This window comes from Mus caroli, chromosome 9 (assembly GCF_900094665.2).
Source record: "Mus caroli chromosome 9, CAROLI_EIJ_v1.1, whole genome shotgun sequence".
In the NCBI taxonomy this organism is placed as follows: Eukaryota; Metazoa; Chordata; class Mammalia; order Rodentia; family Muridae; genus Mus; species Mus caroli.
The window spans coordinates 114,171,823-114,188,434 of NC_034578.1; the positions used below are offsets into that span (position 1 = coordinate 114,171,823).

General features: G+C 47.0%; 1 protein-coding gene across 1 annotated transcript in view; it reads left to right on the forward strand.

Annotated features, from left to right (window-relative positions):
* The window catches only part of Itga9 (integrin subunit alpha 9), a 289,069-nt gene that overhangs the window by 155,932 nt on the left and 116,525 nt on the right, over positions 1–16,612 (forward strand). The window contains exon 16 of the mRNA XM_021172021.2: positions 4,023–4,172. Within this exon, the coding sequence (XP_021027680.1) occupies positions 4,023–4,172 (150 nt within the window). The remainder of the gene's footprint in view (positions 1–4,022; positions 4,173–16,612) is intronic.

Here is a 16,612-nt window from a genome sequence, read left to right on the forward strand (position 1 = left end):
TGGGGTAGATGCGACCTTGCCTCAAAGGAGAAGAAAAAGGAAAAAAAAATCAGCTTGTAGTAGCAACTTTTTAAGTAGTAAAATTTAAGCCACCGTGGTGAATGCCAGAGAGCCGCAGAATTCTACTCTGGCCAGTCCCTCCACTTAATGTGGTGTGGAACAGAAGGAAGCAGGACTTCCAAAAAAATGATGGGGAAACCCCCAAACAGCCTGCTATTTTCCCTCTGCAGCTTGGAGCAGCCCAGTCTGTGGAAAGGAGAGGCTAGGCTTCTGCAGGGCCTGTTTCTAATCCCTGCACCCTCCTCTGCCCACCACTCAGTGTGGTTTGAGTTTCCCAACTGCTCCCAGCTACTGCAACAGGAAGCATGAAGCTGCTTTTCCAACTCACTCATTAAAGCAGGCTCCTGCAGTTGCTGCCAGAGAATAGCATCCACTCCTAGATGTCAGCTTATATTCATGGTTCAAACTCAGACACACCATGACCGAGGTCTCCATCCCTGACAGTCACTGTATGTGGTCATAAACTTACAAACACTCTCACTTCATGCCCTTATTTCCTAGCTACCAATTATTCATTTATCTCTTTGATGGGGGTGTATTGTGCTTTTGTGGTGGGGGCTTGGGGACTATGGTGTGTGTGTGTATATGGGGTAGTGCTCACCCACACATGTGCCTATAGAAGCCAGAGTATCTTCCTTTCTCATCTCTGACCTTTGTTTCTGAGACAAGATTTCTCAGTGAACCTGCACTTTGCCATTTTGCCTAGACCAAACCCTCGGGATCTTCCTGTCTGTACCTCCCCTGCATTAGGGTTACAAGTGTACACCAACTTGTACATGCCCATCTTTTTATGTGGGTGCTGGGGACCCAAGCTCAGCCTTGTAGGACAGGCAGCTTTTCATCAAACTATCTCCCAAGCCCTGGAATGAGACATTTTTAAAAGAAATTGCTGGACCCTAATGTTATCTGAATGGTTTTTAAATAGCACTTCATGAGCTATGAGGTGATTGCATAGACAGACATACCTATATTTGCAGCACTCAGGTGACTGGGGCAGGAAGGTCCTGAGACTGAGGCCAGCTTGTACTGTGCATAGCACACACAAAGCCAGCTCTAACCGGCTACACAGTGGGACCCTCGACACAGCAGCAAGCCAGGTATTAATGGACAGCAAGGGAATTCCCTTGGCTTTTGGTCCCTAGAAGTCTGGTCCTACCACATGTGAAGCTCTGGGATGGAGCTCCTGGGTCTCTGTTGCACCCCTCTGTAAAAAGCAAACAGAAATTCACCCACCAGACGTTGTGAGGATTGAGTGAAAACAAGGTTAACTCAGAACTTAGGGAAGGCCCTGAAATACGCACAGCCGTCCAGCCATGTGCCCTGGGACTGCTGTCCCTCCCCTGCTCTCATCTTCCCCGTGCCCAGAGCAACAGTGTCCTTGCGGGCTTACTTTGACATGAAATACTTAAATATTAAAGTGCAAGACCTTGAAGTAGCTAACCAACCTCAAAGAAACACCGAGACTGCATCTACAAACGTGCAAATTTGGCGTCTGCTCATCTGTCTCCCTGCCTACCAGCAACCAACTTTGAACTCTGGTTGGAGTCAGTAAGCTGGGGGTGCCTGGATCCTAGGTACATGTCTTGCTCCTGGAAAGATCTCGAGTCTTAAAGATCTGTCCTAAGATGAGCAGTTCCAGAGAACTTTCTGGAAACGCTTTATCTAGGATGCTTGCGTCACTTTGCTGGGGAGGTCTTGTATTTTTGTTTAGGCTGAAGAACTGACTCTTTCCCCCAGGTGGATGTTTTACTGAACACAGATGTGCATCATCTGCTTCTTGTTCAGGCACCTGCCTCTGATGTCACTGTGTCCCTTTGTTCTGCCCCCCCAGACCTCACCTCTTGGTTACATCTGTTTCCCATATTCCCTTCACTGACTCCCCTCCAGAACCATTGCAGGAAGATTCTAGCATCCAACACCCTTGACTGCATTCTGCATCTCAACACCCTATCATAGGAAGATCTACGAGAAAACACGGGGCGCTGTGGCTCAGTAGACCGGGAGGCCACAACCCCATTCTCATACACAACCAAAGTAAAACCAGAATTGACAAGCAAAACATGGAGATGCTATTTAACCTTGCTCTATTTTGGTGTGCCCTGCCCCCACACTTACTAAGCAGACTGCCCCACTCTATGAACCAACTCTGTCACAGTCGATGGGCTGGCCACCTCCCTTCGCTTCTCAGGCATATTTCATCCAAAATGGGGGTCATTTGTCATCCTTATAGTCACTCAGTGGGCATCCTTACAAAGGACACTGATGTTCCCCGGGGTGCGTGCCGAGCATAGAGATGGCAGAGAAGTTAAGAGTCAAGCTGCTTGGCCCGTGTTCTCTCACATCTGTCCCCAGCTGTCCCAAAGGGCAGCCATGGCTACCTCTGTGGGAGGGAATTGGCTGTTGTAAAAGGTTGAAGAAAGCTCTCTTTTGGGTATTTCCTGGGACATTTGGAACATTCCACCATTTTGAACACAACAAGACTCCAATCCTAACTCCTTCAGACTTCACAGAGAATAGTGCGAATTCATGTGCTGTTTGTTCAAGGCTCCTACTGACAAGCCACACAGTAAGATGCTGTTTAACCCTGCTTTATTTTGGTGTGCACCCCCCACACTGACTAACCAGTCTGCCCCACTCCTAGGGAAACCAAATTCCATTCTGAGAACCATCTCTCCCTTCTCTTGTTCCTTACAAGGCCTTTCTCGGTTCCCTGCACCACACCCCATGTTCTCTATGCTGGTTTTACAAAGCAGAGAGTCTGGCCTCCTCAGCCTTACCACTAAGGTAGATGACCCAGATAATATGCTGGCGCTTAATGCAAGACTACTGACCAGCACGACTCTTGCCTCTAATTCTCACCTGTGAGCATGTGGGTCCCAGAGACACCCAGAGTCAGGTCCACTGTGCATAAAGATCATGAACTTAAACCTTGAAAAGCCCCAGGTCTGTGTCCTGTGGAACTGAGTCTTGGGCCTTCCTTGTTCCTGTCCTGTGTAGTGGTAGGATATGGGAGAGTGTTGTTTATCTCTAGCAGCCACAGCGTGGACCCGGCATCTTGTCTTGTCTTCCCTCCTATAGTGATTTGAAGGAGAACTGTATCCACCACTACCCCCCTACACTTCCCCCAGCCCCTGCATAGGCTCCAGGATTTGAATACTTGCTCTCCAGGCCGTTTAGAAAAGCATAGAAGATGCAGTGTGTCACAGGAAGCGGGCTTTGAGATTTAAGAGTCTCCACCACTTGTAGTCCCCCCCCCTCACCTCTTCCAGCTTTGGGCTTTCTATTCCTTCCACTTGCTGCCGTGCTCCCCACCATGACAGACTCTAATAATCTGGAACCATAACCCCAATAGACTCTTCTATAAGTTGCCTCAGTGGTAATGTTCTATCACGGCAACAGAAACAGTAACTCCCGTCCTACCAGTCTACTATTCCTTTGGGCCTTGAAGTCCTTGAGTTCTAGAGAAATGAGCACAAACTTACATCTGATGTCACCAATGGCTTCACCACCACAGACACTGTTTGGGGCAGTGTTGCTGGGTCCCTTGCCCTGACAGAAAACACTGATCTCAATGCAAAAGTACTGTGGTCATCCACACCCCCCATGAAAGGGTTAACAAAGAGCGAGCAGATGCTCTCCCCGCCACAACTGGCATCTAAGTACGCACATGTCAGGGACAAGTTAGGTGATGCCTTCCAGATGCTCTGGAGAAGAGGATTAGCATCATGCAAGGTAGCCTGAGAAATTCCTGCCTGGCAACAGAGACCCAGACAAATTGACCTTTGCCCTGGGCCTCACCTACCATGCCTACAAGAAAAATCTTAGCTTGTGCAAATGGTTATAAGGACCACCTGAGGTGAGAGAGTGGTGTGGCGGGTGGGTCTTTGTTTGTACATGGCAGAATGAGTCCCCACCATCCCCAGATGTCCACTGCTAATGTTCCTTCTTGTTTGCTGTCGCAGCGGAGAGTCCAGGATGTCATCAGCCCCATTGTGTTTGAAGCCGCCTACAGCCTGGATGAGCATGTGATGGGTGAGGAAGACCGGGAACTGCCAGACCTGACACCAGTGCTTCGCTGGAAGAAGGGACAAAGGATCTCCCAGAAGAATCAGGTTAGAACCCGTCTAGCTTTGTTTCTGTCTCTGGTAAAAAAGACCCTGGCAGAAAGCAACTCAGGGGTGCAAGGGTTTGTTTTAGCCCTGGACGCTAGGTTACAACCCATCTCTGTGGAGAAGTCAAGGCAGGCCACTTGAAGCAGTGAGCCACATCATGGCCACCACAGGTGACATCAACAGCAGGAGAGAGGGGGGGTGGAGAGAGAGAGAGAATATACATGCATGCATGTCTAGCACTCAACTAGCTTTCTCTACTTAAACACACTCACACACATACATACACACATTCATACACACATTCTCTCTCTCTCTCTCTCTCTCTCTCTCTCTCTCTCTCTCTCTCTCACACTCACTCACACACACACACACACACACCCGCACGTACGCACAAACGGGAACGTGGCATTTGAGCCCCACTGGTCACTTAGACTCATATCAAGTACAAGGGAGATGAAGGAGGGGTTAGAAGGACATGGGGTTTTTAAGTGAGTGAGGCAGAGTGCAGGGCCTTATGGGAAAGCACAAAGAAAGCAGGGAGCAGAAGACAGGAAGATGGTTAAGAACCAGACACTGGGAGCTGGAGAGATGGCTCAACTGCTAAGAGCATTGACTGCTCTTTCTAAGGACCTATGTTTGATTCCTAGTACCCACACAGTGGCTTATTGCTGCCTGTAATTCCTGTTCCAGAGGATCTGATACGCTCTTCTGACCAGGGACCAGGCACACAAGGGGCAGACACTCATGAAGACAAAACATTCATACAATAAATATAGAAACTGTGTGTGTGTGTGTGTGTGTGTGTGTGTGTGTGTGTGTGTAATATGATCAGGTCTTCCCTAACCATGGAGCAGTGACAAGAAGTCAGCCTGGACACCTGTTACTATTCAGTAATTCCTAGTAATAAAACCCCAGTCCAGAATAATGACTCTGTTCTATAAGGCAAAATCTTGCTAGCTTAAAAAGCTAACAAGCAAGCAAACAAAACCTGCCCAAGCTTATATTGTAATACTTGATGTATTAGAATTTACCTCAGCACCCCGTGTTTGTCGAGCCTCTGTACTGGTCAGGGAGACAGTCGTTAACTCTAGTCAGCTTGTTGTAGTTCTAAGCAGACTTTGCCTGGACCTAACCCTCATTCCTACGAATGTTCATACAGTGCTGAGGCGGGTCTTCCTCACTGAAGAACGTCTTAAAACCTTTACTGACTAATGTTGACGAGGACAGCCAGTGACCCAATCCAAGCCAGAGATAAGGGAAAAGACTGGTATCAAAATATCATTCTTGGTCACTCCGGGCTCTTTAATTAGCAGGCATATGAACTAGCAGTCAGACAGACAGTTGATGCATTGTTCTCTGCAGAGTTGAATAAACTGCTTCAGGCACCAGTATGAGCCAGTCTTCACTGACAGAACCCCACTTCCAGAATTTGAAGTCCCCACAGTAAGACCTAGCCTTCCACTCAGCCATCCACCCATCTACAGACCAACCAATCAGTGCTCTGCCCTAAGTAAGAGATGGCAACCAAGGACAACTGAGTTTACAGGATGTGGGACACAGAAAAGAAAGGCCAACTGACATAAAAATAAACAGAATATTTTATTTAGAAGGCAAAAGGTTATTCTGTAAATAAAAAAAGATTATAAACTTTTATTTTGTTTTTTGATACAGGGTCTTGTCGTGCAGCCCAGACTGGCCTTGAACTTGTAGTCTCCCTGCTTTAGCCTCCCAAGTGCTGAGATTACAGATAGGTGTGGTCACACCCAATCCTAGATTATAAAAGCTCTCTCACAGTGTCTTAGTCAGGGTTTCTATTCCTGCACAAGCATCATGACCAGGAAACAAGTTGGAGAGGAAAGGGTTTGTTCAGCTTACACTTCCACATTGCTGTTCATCACCAAAGGAAGTCAGGACTGGAACTCAATCAGGTCAGAAAGCAGGAGCTGATGCAGAGGCCATGGAGGGATGTTCTTTACTGGCTTGCTTCCCCTGGCTTGTTCAGCCTGCTCTCTTATAGAACCCAAGACTACCACCCCAGAGATGGTCCCACCCACAAGGGGCCTTTCCCCCTTGATCACTAATTGAGAAACTGCTGGACGTTGTACATCGTGGTGCGGAGCCTAGTGCGCACCACGATGTACAACGTCCACAAGCAGGATGGCTTTGACCATTCTACTTTAGCCTCCCAAGTGCTGGAGCTACAGGAATGCACTCCCACGATGCCTGAAAAGGACTCTGCTTGTGGACGTTGTACATCGTGGTGCGGAGCCTAGTGCGCACCACGATGTACAACGTCCACAAGCAGGCCTCAACTCCTTTGCATGACCCCTTCAGTCCTGGGCCATCAATTGCAACTGAGGCTGCACCTTCACCAATGGCCTTCTATGGCCTCTCACAGTGCCAAGCCTCAGCTGCTCTGCGTGACCCCTTCATATCTTCAAAACCAGTACCACCTGGGTGAGTCTTACACATTACCATTTCCAGCCACAGCACAAGGTAAAACCTTGGCTATCTCTGCAACACAGCCTCTGTGCTCTCAGAAAACACTTCCCAGAAGATGTCACCTCAATGATGCTGGTCTCTTCTTAATCACCGCTAATTTCTTAGCTCCAGCTAACCAGCATCAATAGTCCCAGCAATGCAATAGTCCCAGCATAGCTAATTCTTCAGCCCCAGCTAACCAGAACCACAGAATCTTCACAATCCAAAATAGCAATGGCTCTGAAAAGACTCTTTAATTTTCCCTCAGAAATTTCACAAGCCAGGCCTCCATCTTTTACACTGTTCTCAATATTATCTTCCAAGCTCCTATACAACATCTGACAGAGTTTTTTTGTTTGTTTGTTTGTTTGTTTGTTTTGGTTTTTGGTTTTTCGAGACAGGGTTTCTCTGTATAGCCCTGGCTGTCCTGGAACTCACTTTGTAGACCAGGCTGGCCTCGAACTCAAAAATTCGCCTGCCTCTGCCTCCCAAGTGCTGGGATTAAAGGCGTGCGCCACCACACCCGGCTCTGACAGAGTTTTTAACACCAAATGGATCTTCTAGCCCAAAGTTCCAAAGTCCTTCCACAGTCCTCACCAAAACATGGTCAGGTTGTCACAGGAATACCCCACTACGCTGGTACCAATTTGTCTTAGTCAGGGTTTCTATCCTGCACAAACATCATGACCAAGAAGCAAGTTTGGGAGGAAATGGTTTATTCAGCTTACACTTCCACATTGCTGTTGATCATCAAAGGATGTCAGGACTGGAACTCAAGCAGGTCAGAAAGCAGGAGCTGATGCAGAAGCCATGGAGGGATGTTCTTTACTGGCTTGCTTCCCCTGGCTTGTTCAGCCTGCTCTCTTATAGAACCCAAGACTACCACCCCAGAGATGGTCCCACCCACAAGGGGACCTTCCCCCTTGATCACTAATTGAGAAATTGCCTTACAGCTGGATCTCATGGAGGCATTTCCTCAACTGAAGCTCCTTTCTCTGTGATAACTCCAGCCTGTGTCAAGTTGACACAAAACCAACCAGTACACGCAGTAAAGGTGTTTGGTTCCCAGTGGCCACTCTGTGTGGCTCACAAACTCCTGTAACATCAGCTCAGGGTATCTGTCACCCTTTCCTGGCTTCCAAGAACACCTGCACACATGTGCATATACATGCATACATACACACATACATGTAAATAATAAAAATCTTAAGTGACCTGTTAAGCAATGCTATGGTTCAAACAGAAGGCATGTTAGCCTGGGATTTGGGGTGACTGGATGAACACAAGGAAGAGGAGGGCCTGGGTAGTGGATGATTGTCTGTTAAGTGCTCCCAGCTTGGCCTCTGTGGAAAAGAACATGTAGTCAAGACTACATTGGCTCTAATGCAAAATCACGTAGACATAACAGCATGAACACTTCTTATAGATTTTGGTCTCTGCCTCCAAGCCAGTTCATAGCAAAAACAAAGACGTCATCAGAGTGACTGGATTGTAGATGAATAATAGTTCTCTTAAAACCTAAATCTCTTAGTGTCTTTTTTTAAATTGCCAAGCTGGAAGAGATTGCAGAACTTAATGAAACAAGAAATTGCTGTGCATTACTCGAAATGCAGAGGTCAGCAATAGTATTGTGGCCTGAATGCCCCAGTGCCAGTGGCCCCAGCTGCCTTAGGATCATGTAATAGAAAGTTTGGGAGTAGGGAAGATGGTTGAGTGTCTAATGGGCTTGCCACACAGGCATTCGAAGGTAGGGATGGGAAGAGCGAGCTGGCTAAAGAGACTCGCCATATTGGCAAGCTTTGAATTTGATTAAGATACTCTGTCTCAGCTGCTGGAGAGATGGCTCCATGGTTAAGAGCACTGACTTGGGGGCTGGTGAGATGGCTCAGTGGGTAAGAGCACCCGACTGCTCTTCCGAAGGTCAGGAGTTCAAATCCCAGCAACCACATGGTGGCTCACAACCATCCTTAACGAGATCTGGCTCTCTCTTCTGGAGTGTCTGAGGACAGCTACAGTGTACTTACGTATAATAAATAAATAAGTAAAAAAAAAAAAAAAAAGAGCACTGACTGCTCTTCAGAGGATCTGGGCTCAATTCCCAGCACCAACATGGCAGCTCACAACTATTTGTGACTCCAGCTCCAAGGGACCTGACACCCGCACACAGACACATGTGCAGACAACATACCAATGCACATAAAGTAAAAATTAATCAATTATTATTTTTTTAAATAAAAAAAGCCCAGCAGTGGTGGTGCATGCCTTTAATCCCAGCACTTGGTGAGGCAGAGGCAGGTGGATTTCTGAGTTCGAGGCCAACCTGGTCTACAGAGTGAGTCCCAGGATAGCCAGGGATACACAGAAAAACCCAGTCTCAAAAAACCAAAACAAAAACAACAACAACAACAAAAAGATGTTCTACCTCAGTGAATAAAGTGGGAGAGAAACTAAGGATGACTCCCAATGTCAACCCTGGGTCTCCATGTGTAGGCACTCCTTTCCACCCCCGTACTTGAGCCTACACACACACTCACACACACACACCCACACACACTCACACACACACACATGAGAACTGACATTGACAAAGGAAAAGAGAATTCCTGGACCCACCTAGACACATGAAATCAGAAACTTATGGGATGACACATGGCTTTTAATAAGTTGACCACTGATCCTGACACAGCTAGTTTGGGACCTGCAGCAGTAGCCGAGCTAAGAGTAGCAGATTGCCTGTGAGATAAGAAAGAGGTGGGGCGGGGGGCGGGGGAGAGCTGTGGTTTAGTCAGTCCTTATCTGGGGTCAGGAAGTCAGTGGGACAATGCATTCATCTGGTAAACTGAGTCATCACTTCAGTACGCTTTCTAGAGACACAGAAATAATCACCAAGATAAAGACAAGCAGATGCTTATAACAACGCCTTTCCCTTCAGAGACCCGGCGTGGGATGTGTGGGGTGGAAAGAGTAATCTGACGTTTTTTTTTCAACCGTGTCATTCTCTGGTTGAAATTAAAATAAAAGAAAAATATTGTTCTTAGATGGGAAGGATTGCCCAGGAGCCTGGGACTTTCTAGGGAAGCCGTTCTTGCTTATTCTTCTTTGCCTGATTATGAAAAACAACAAAATCGAGTCGGCTTAGCCATCTCCACCAGCCCTCCATGTGGCTTCCAGATGTTGGCTCTGTCAAAGGGAACAGCAACGGGGCAGCTAGCAAGGGCCACTCCAAGAAGCAGGGCTCAGGCACTATCTCTGTCACCGAGAGCTCAAATAGGACACAGTAGTACCTGGATACCCCTCACTCCCACCCCCCACCCCCGTCAGTCCTCTGTCCCCCCAGGCTCAGCCCGCACGGCTTCTCACCTAGATGGCGCACCACACCTGTGTCCCTGAATAGCCCCTCCACAGCTTTCCTCTCAGAGTCAACAGGACCCCGAACCGTGGTGCCCTGATCATCCAGCACTCTCCAGGGTCACCCACACACTTCAGTCCAGCCACCCTCATAGTTCCTGTGCTCTTCCAGCCTTGGGCCCTGCTGGCCCCTCTTGTGTGAAGGTTTCCATCCTACTCTTCTCAAGGCCTGGCTTTGTGTTTGAGGTTTCACCCTGAATGTGACCTGCCTCAGAGATCCATCTCAGCTCCCCCAACTCAGCTTCCTGTCTGCTCTGTCTGTGGGCTCCATCACAATGGATTCTGTCCAATGACTTGATCATCGCCCACTCTAGAGAGAAGCCCAGGGGAGTGCAGAGATCTGTCTTCTCTCATTAGCTATTAACCCCCAACACCTACCTCCAAACCTGGTCTCACGTGAGTGTCTCCACAGAAAGAGCCATTGTGAAGGAACAAAAACCTATGCCATTCTGCAAAGACATAGGATATGCTGTGAGCTCCCACTGGGAATCCCTCCTTAACCAGTTTGTGCTGTGATTTGCAGTGATTTTTGCCACAGGAATGTGTGTGTGTGTGTGTGTGTGTGTGTGTGTATTTTTCAAAACATCAAGCAGAGGAAATGGTGAAAGAGAATTTGTTTCTCTCTCGCATTTTGTCTTAGCCACGTAAAGGTAGAGGAGGGGTGGGGGGGAGAGGTCAACCCTGGGTTTGGTAGCTTAGGAGGCAGAGTGCTTACCTAGCATGTATGAGGACCTGGGTTCAATCCCTTTTACCATGGAAACTAAGTGTAGTGACTGGATGTCTATAATCCCAGTCCTCAAAAGGTGGAGGCAAGAGGGTCAGAAGCTCAAGGTCACCCTTGACTACATAGCAAGCTCAAGGCCAGGCTGAGGTTACTATTTTGTTTTTAAAAGGTCATGGGTGCACACCTTTAATCCCAGAACTCAGGTGGACGTCTGTGAGTTCAAAGCTATCCTGGTCTACACAGAGAGTGCCAGGCCAGGCCAAGTCAGTCTGCTCTCCATAGAGCTCCAGGTCAGTCAAGGCTCCATAGTGAGACCCTGTCTTAAAACAGCACCAGCAAAATGAACCGTCTGTGCTTCCTCCATCTGGACAACACTTCTGAAACCATCCTTCACTCTTAACCATGGGCCTCATGAATCTTACTGTTGTTTTTTTGTTGTGGTGGTGGTGTTTTTTTTGTTGTTGTTGTTTTTTTGAGACAGGGTTTCTCTGTGTAGCCCTGGCTGTCCTGGAACTCACTCTGTAGACCAGGCTGGCCTTGAACTCAGAAATCTGCCTGCCTCTGCCTCCTGAGTGCTGGGATTAAAGGCGTGCGCCACCATGCCTGGTTTTTTTTTTTTTTTTTTTTTTTTGGTTACTGTTGGGTTTTATTAAAATAAAATAGAAACCAAATTGGGACTGAGAAACCTATTCTTAGGTTAGGGCAATTACACAACGCTAAATCCCATGCCAGGTGTGGTGGTTTAAATAAGAATGGTAGTAACTAGGATCAGGAAGTCGAGCCCTTCGGGAAGGGTTAGGAGGCGGGGCCTTCCTGGAGTAGGTGTGGCCTTGCTAGAGGAAGCGTGTCACTGGGGCTGCTGGGCTTTGAAGTTTCCAAAGGCCAAGCTAGCCCTGGTTTCTTCTCTTCCTCCCTGCCCATGAATCATGCCGTAGCTCTCAGCTACTATTCTGGCACCTGTCTGCGTGCCACCACACTCCTTGGCACCATAGTAATGGACAAAACTGAGATGGTAACCAGGCCCTCAGTTAAATGTCTTGGTCATGGTGTCCCTTCACAGCAATAGAACAATGATTAAGACACCAGATGACCAAGGGGTCATATAACACTTGCACCTAACTGGGGCCTCTCATACCTGGAACAGTACTGTGGGGGAACACCAAGTCCTAAATGTCACATCTGTGGTTCTGGCAAACACTACAGTATGAAGCAGACACCTGCTGGGAAGTCACACATGGTGTATCAGAATACATCTTGCTTGTTTGCCTTTAAGTAGAGCCTTCTTGATTAGCCCCCTTGGGTGGGATTTGAAACACATTTACTCAACCCAACCCAATTATCAAAGGTTTCAGCCTGGGACTTGGTTGCCTTAGCAACCTTATATACAGTGTACAGCCCATATCCATAATTGTAGTTTAATCTAAAAGAAGTATGGCCTCTCTAAGAAACTCGCCCTTCTCTGATCCTAACAGACACATCTAATACTTATCCTTCCTGTTACCTGAGAAGGAGGGATTTTTCTAGTATGGCTGTGGCATTAGAAATGGGTCCCAGGAGGCCTGAGCAGCTGGAGCCACCCAGTGAGTTCCCAACCCCTCACTTCCATGTCCCGGTCGCTGTGGTCGCTGCTTTGGCACCACGAGAAAAACTCACAGCCCTGCCTCAGAGGCAGATGCCATCCAAACCAGATGCATCCTTCCCAAACCACAGCCCAAAGGTGGTAAAGACTTCATTAGCTACATATTAAATAGCAGGAGTCAGCAGGCCCCAGCCTGTGGCCAAATCTGTTTGTTTTTTTCTTTTTTTAAAAAAAAGGTTGCTTGCGGTAGTAGGTAGGGAAGGTGGATCAGTGGCAGAAGAGCTTGCTGCACAAACATGAGAAACACATTCATACCCAAGAACTCGTATAAATCCTGGATGTGACTGGTGGCCTGTAATTCCAGTCCTCACAAGACGTGAATAGACAGGCAATCCTCTGAACAGGCTGCCTAGGGAGGCCGGTCACGTATGTGAGCTGTAGGTCTCCTAAGATACCTGGCCTCGAAGAATAGGTGGAAGAGTGATCAAGGATTACTCCCAGCATCACCTCTGGCCTCCACATGCATGCCCACATACATGCAAGCATGTATAAGCACACACCTGAAACACACATGAAAACAGAAAAAGGATTCTCACCTATGCCTATCCATAGACAGTCACTGCATGGTGCCTTTGTCTGTGGAGTCACTGGAAGCAAGACAGCAAAGACCGCAAACTCAATGATGTCCAATTTCACTCTTCCCAGCCAAAATTTGCTAGCCCCATCTTTTAAAAAAAAATCCAGTAAGGGTACAGTGAGAAAGGAGAAAAGGGATTTTCTGGATGAAAGTGTAATCCCCAGGGGTACCCAGGGTGAAGAGCCGGGTGAGGAAGAAGCCCCAAGAAGAACCTGAGCTGGAGGCTGCTGGGCGTGGAAGCGATTATCTCTGGAGAGAGGTTTTAGCTTCTCGAAACAAGGAGAGACGAGCTCGACCCACATGGCTAGGAAGGCTGCTTCCAGGGAAGTGAGCAGTCAGGGCCATGCAGACCTGCAGGTAGAGGCTGGAGGGCAAGAGAGGAGACTCCAGCCACACCCAGTGTGGCCTGGTCTGACAGAAGTACCACACTTGGGTTTTCCAGAGGACTTTGGGTGCAGGTAACAGTAACTTGACAGGTTCCTCGGGGACCAAACTTACAGCTGTTGGGATTGCTACCTGAGAGGACCACTGTAGCTGGGCCATTAACTTACAGCCATACTCTCTGTGCTTCATGCCAAGGAGAAATTTCTCATTATTCCTGGAAACTCTGTCCTCATCCAGCCTGTGGAAGCTGTGGTGTGCCAGCCGTCTTACCTCCCAGAGATGATTCCTAGGAAACAAATTGGCCATTTTCCCAGAAGAGACTGGTCCAGGTCCAGGCACGGGAATCAAATTTCAACCTCAGCATACAAATGTGTGGACATGTGTGGCCAATGTGTGTATATGCACATGCATGCACACACACACACACACGTGTGCGCGCACACACACACCACTTGTTGAGTACAGGACTCTTGATTTAATAGTAAATTGCTGTTTTGATCCTTAAAGCAACTGCTTTCCTAAATTACTAAGGGGCTTGACTCAGTCCAGGTTCTAAATCGTGCAGCCTGCTCTTGTGTCCGGTGTTCCTGACTCTGGGAAGAGTACTGGGCTGGCAGAGTGTTCAGTGAACACTCTGGTATCAGATTGTTAAATCTATTGCTGCACAAAACAAAACAAAACAAAACAAAACAAAACAAAACAAAACAAAAAAACCCTCAGAAATTTGGCTCCCATTAGGAGTCAAGGGTCTTATATGTTGCACCATTTCTTTTTTAATTTACCTGCTGATGGTTGTTTCCATATTGTTGCTCTTGAGAACACTGGTGTAATAAGTGTAAGAATATAGCCGTCTCCTCAAGGTGCATGTAAACTCCACTTGCACACACATGTGAACATGCACATACCCATGTGCACACACATGCACATGTTAATAAAAGACCTTATCTGTAATTACTGTAAAAAGACTAAACTCCTGAGAATAAAAACATATAGTGATGGAATAGGTTAAAATACAAAGAAAATCAAACTATCTGCCAGAAATTCACTTCTGGTCCAACAGTGTACATATGGGCAGGAAAAAGCCTACATAAATGTTAACCAAAGAAAAGCAAGCATAGCTCGCTCACACATATAGACTTAAAGTAGACGTTAAGAGCAAGAGCTGTCTCTGAAGGCAGTGAAGGTCTTTACATAGTAATCAAAGTGTCAGAGGGGCTATCAACATGTTATCTCTCACATCGGAAAAGATACATACATAAAACAAATACTGACAGACCTGAAAAGGGACCTTGGCAGTAACACAAAACTCAACCCTGGCACCTTACTTTCAACTATGGGTAGATAGAGGCTCTACAGTAGACTGCTGTCTTCCTTACTGTTCTATTGTAAAAGGACAACATGATCAAGGCAAACTTAGAAAAGAAATCATTTGACCAGGGGCTTGCTTACAGTTTCAGAGTCCAGGACCATCATGGCAGAAAGCACAGAGCCAGGCAGGCAGGCAGGCAGGCAGGTGCCAAAAGCCAGGTTTGACATCAGGAGGGCTCATTGAGGCAGACAGTGAAAAGGGGGTATGGTGTTAGCAAATGGGGTCAGCTGACAGTCTGATGACAGCAACAGGCAATTTACAGGGTCCACACTACTGATGGAACAAAACTTATCTGGGGCTGGCAAGAACACTCAGTAAGAAACTCTGAACTCTTGTAATTTGTAAGTGTCCATATGTATAGACAGACAGACAGATAAACATTTGGTGGATGGCGCAGAGCCCCCAAAGCCACAGATATACATTTGGTGGATGGGGCTGAGCCCCAAAAGTCACACACTATTCCTTCTCTCTGGTGATTTATATCTTCTTAGACAAAAGTTCTTTATAAAATTACCTCATAGATAAAATGTTCTACAAAGAGAGAGTTACAGAAAGATGTCAGTAGTAACTTCACAGCAGCGCTTCACTCTCTAAGCTCATTACAAGTTCAAAACAACAGTTTTCCCATGGCCTTGCTTTATCATGGTGCACACCTGTGGCTTCATCCTTGGGCCTGACCTAGAGTGAATGTTTTTCCCTGATCACACATCTGTCCCAAGCCAGTTTCTCTTCTTAGTGTAAGTATGAATGCTCATTGTATTACGCAGCCTTTGCTCACTATTCTGTGGGGAGCTGGCACATTCTATTCTCGATTCTCACTTTATTGCGTCTGTCTGGCAAAACGACTAAAACCATCTCCTTAAGCTTTTGTCTTAAAATTCTTTGAATCAGATTAGGATTTCTATAAAGTCATTAGCTCATCTAAACAGCATTTATTCATGAAAGTTCATCTTCATGTTGATCAGCAGGAAATTTTCCCAATAGGGTGTCCTGATGCCCAGGAATCATTAGGCTGTGTAATAATGACAGGAAAGGCAGATCAGCAGTAAGAAGCAATCCTGGGATGAAGTCTCTGAAGCTGTGCCTCTCAAGAGTGCACCCATCACAGCCATGTAAAACTGTGGGCTATCTCCAGGAAACTCATTTGCTTGCCATAGCCTTTACCTAGACGGCTTTTGGAAGGCAGGCAAGCAGGCAGGGCACTAGAGCAGTAGTAGCTAGGGACTTACATCTTCAAGCATAAGGCAAAAAGAGATTGAGACAGGAACTGTTGTGAGCTTTTAAAACCTCAAAGTGCACCCCCTGTGACATACCTCCTCCTCCAACAAGGCCACACCTCCTAATCCTTCCTAAACAATCTATCAAATGGGACCCAAACATTTAGATGGCCTGTGGGGATTTGGGTGTGTGTGTGGGGGGGTGGCACATTCTCATTCAAAACACAACCAACAAAGGAACAAAACCGTTAGGTGGCATTGTAGATCAATAGACCCAATAGACATGCACAGAACATTCCACCCAACAAAAGATCACCCAGTGACCACCCATCTTCTCCAACGCACAAGGAACAGTCTCCACAATAGACTTCATGTGAAAACACAAATCTCAGTAAAGCTTGAATCATAACCAAATGTTTTTTTCTGACCACAATGGGATAAAATTTAAAAATCAATAACAGAGGAAAAATGGGGGAAATGGTGAATCTGCTTACAGAGTTTTCATTTGGCAGGGCTTGGTCAAGCCACCTCATCTCTCTGTACAGAGCAAGTTCTCACCAGAGACTCTGAAGTCCCTGACAGCTCTACTCCTATGACAAGTCCATCATGTGGGAACCTCTTTACAAAAACCTGGGGTTTCC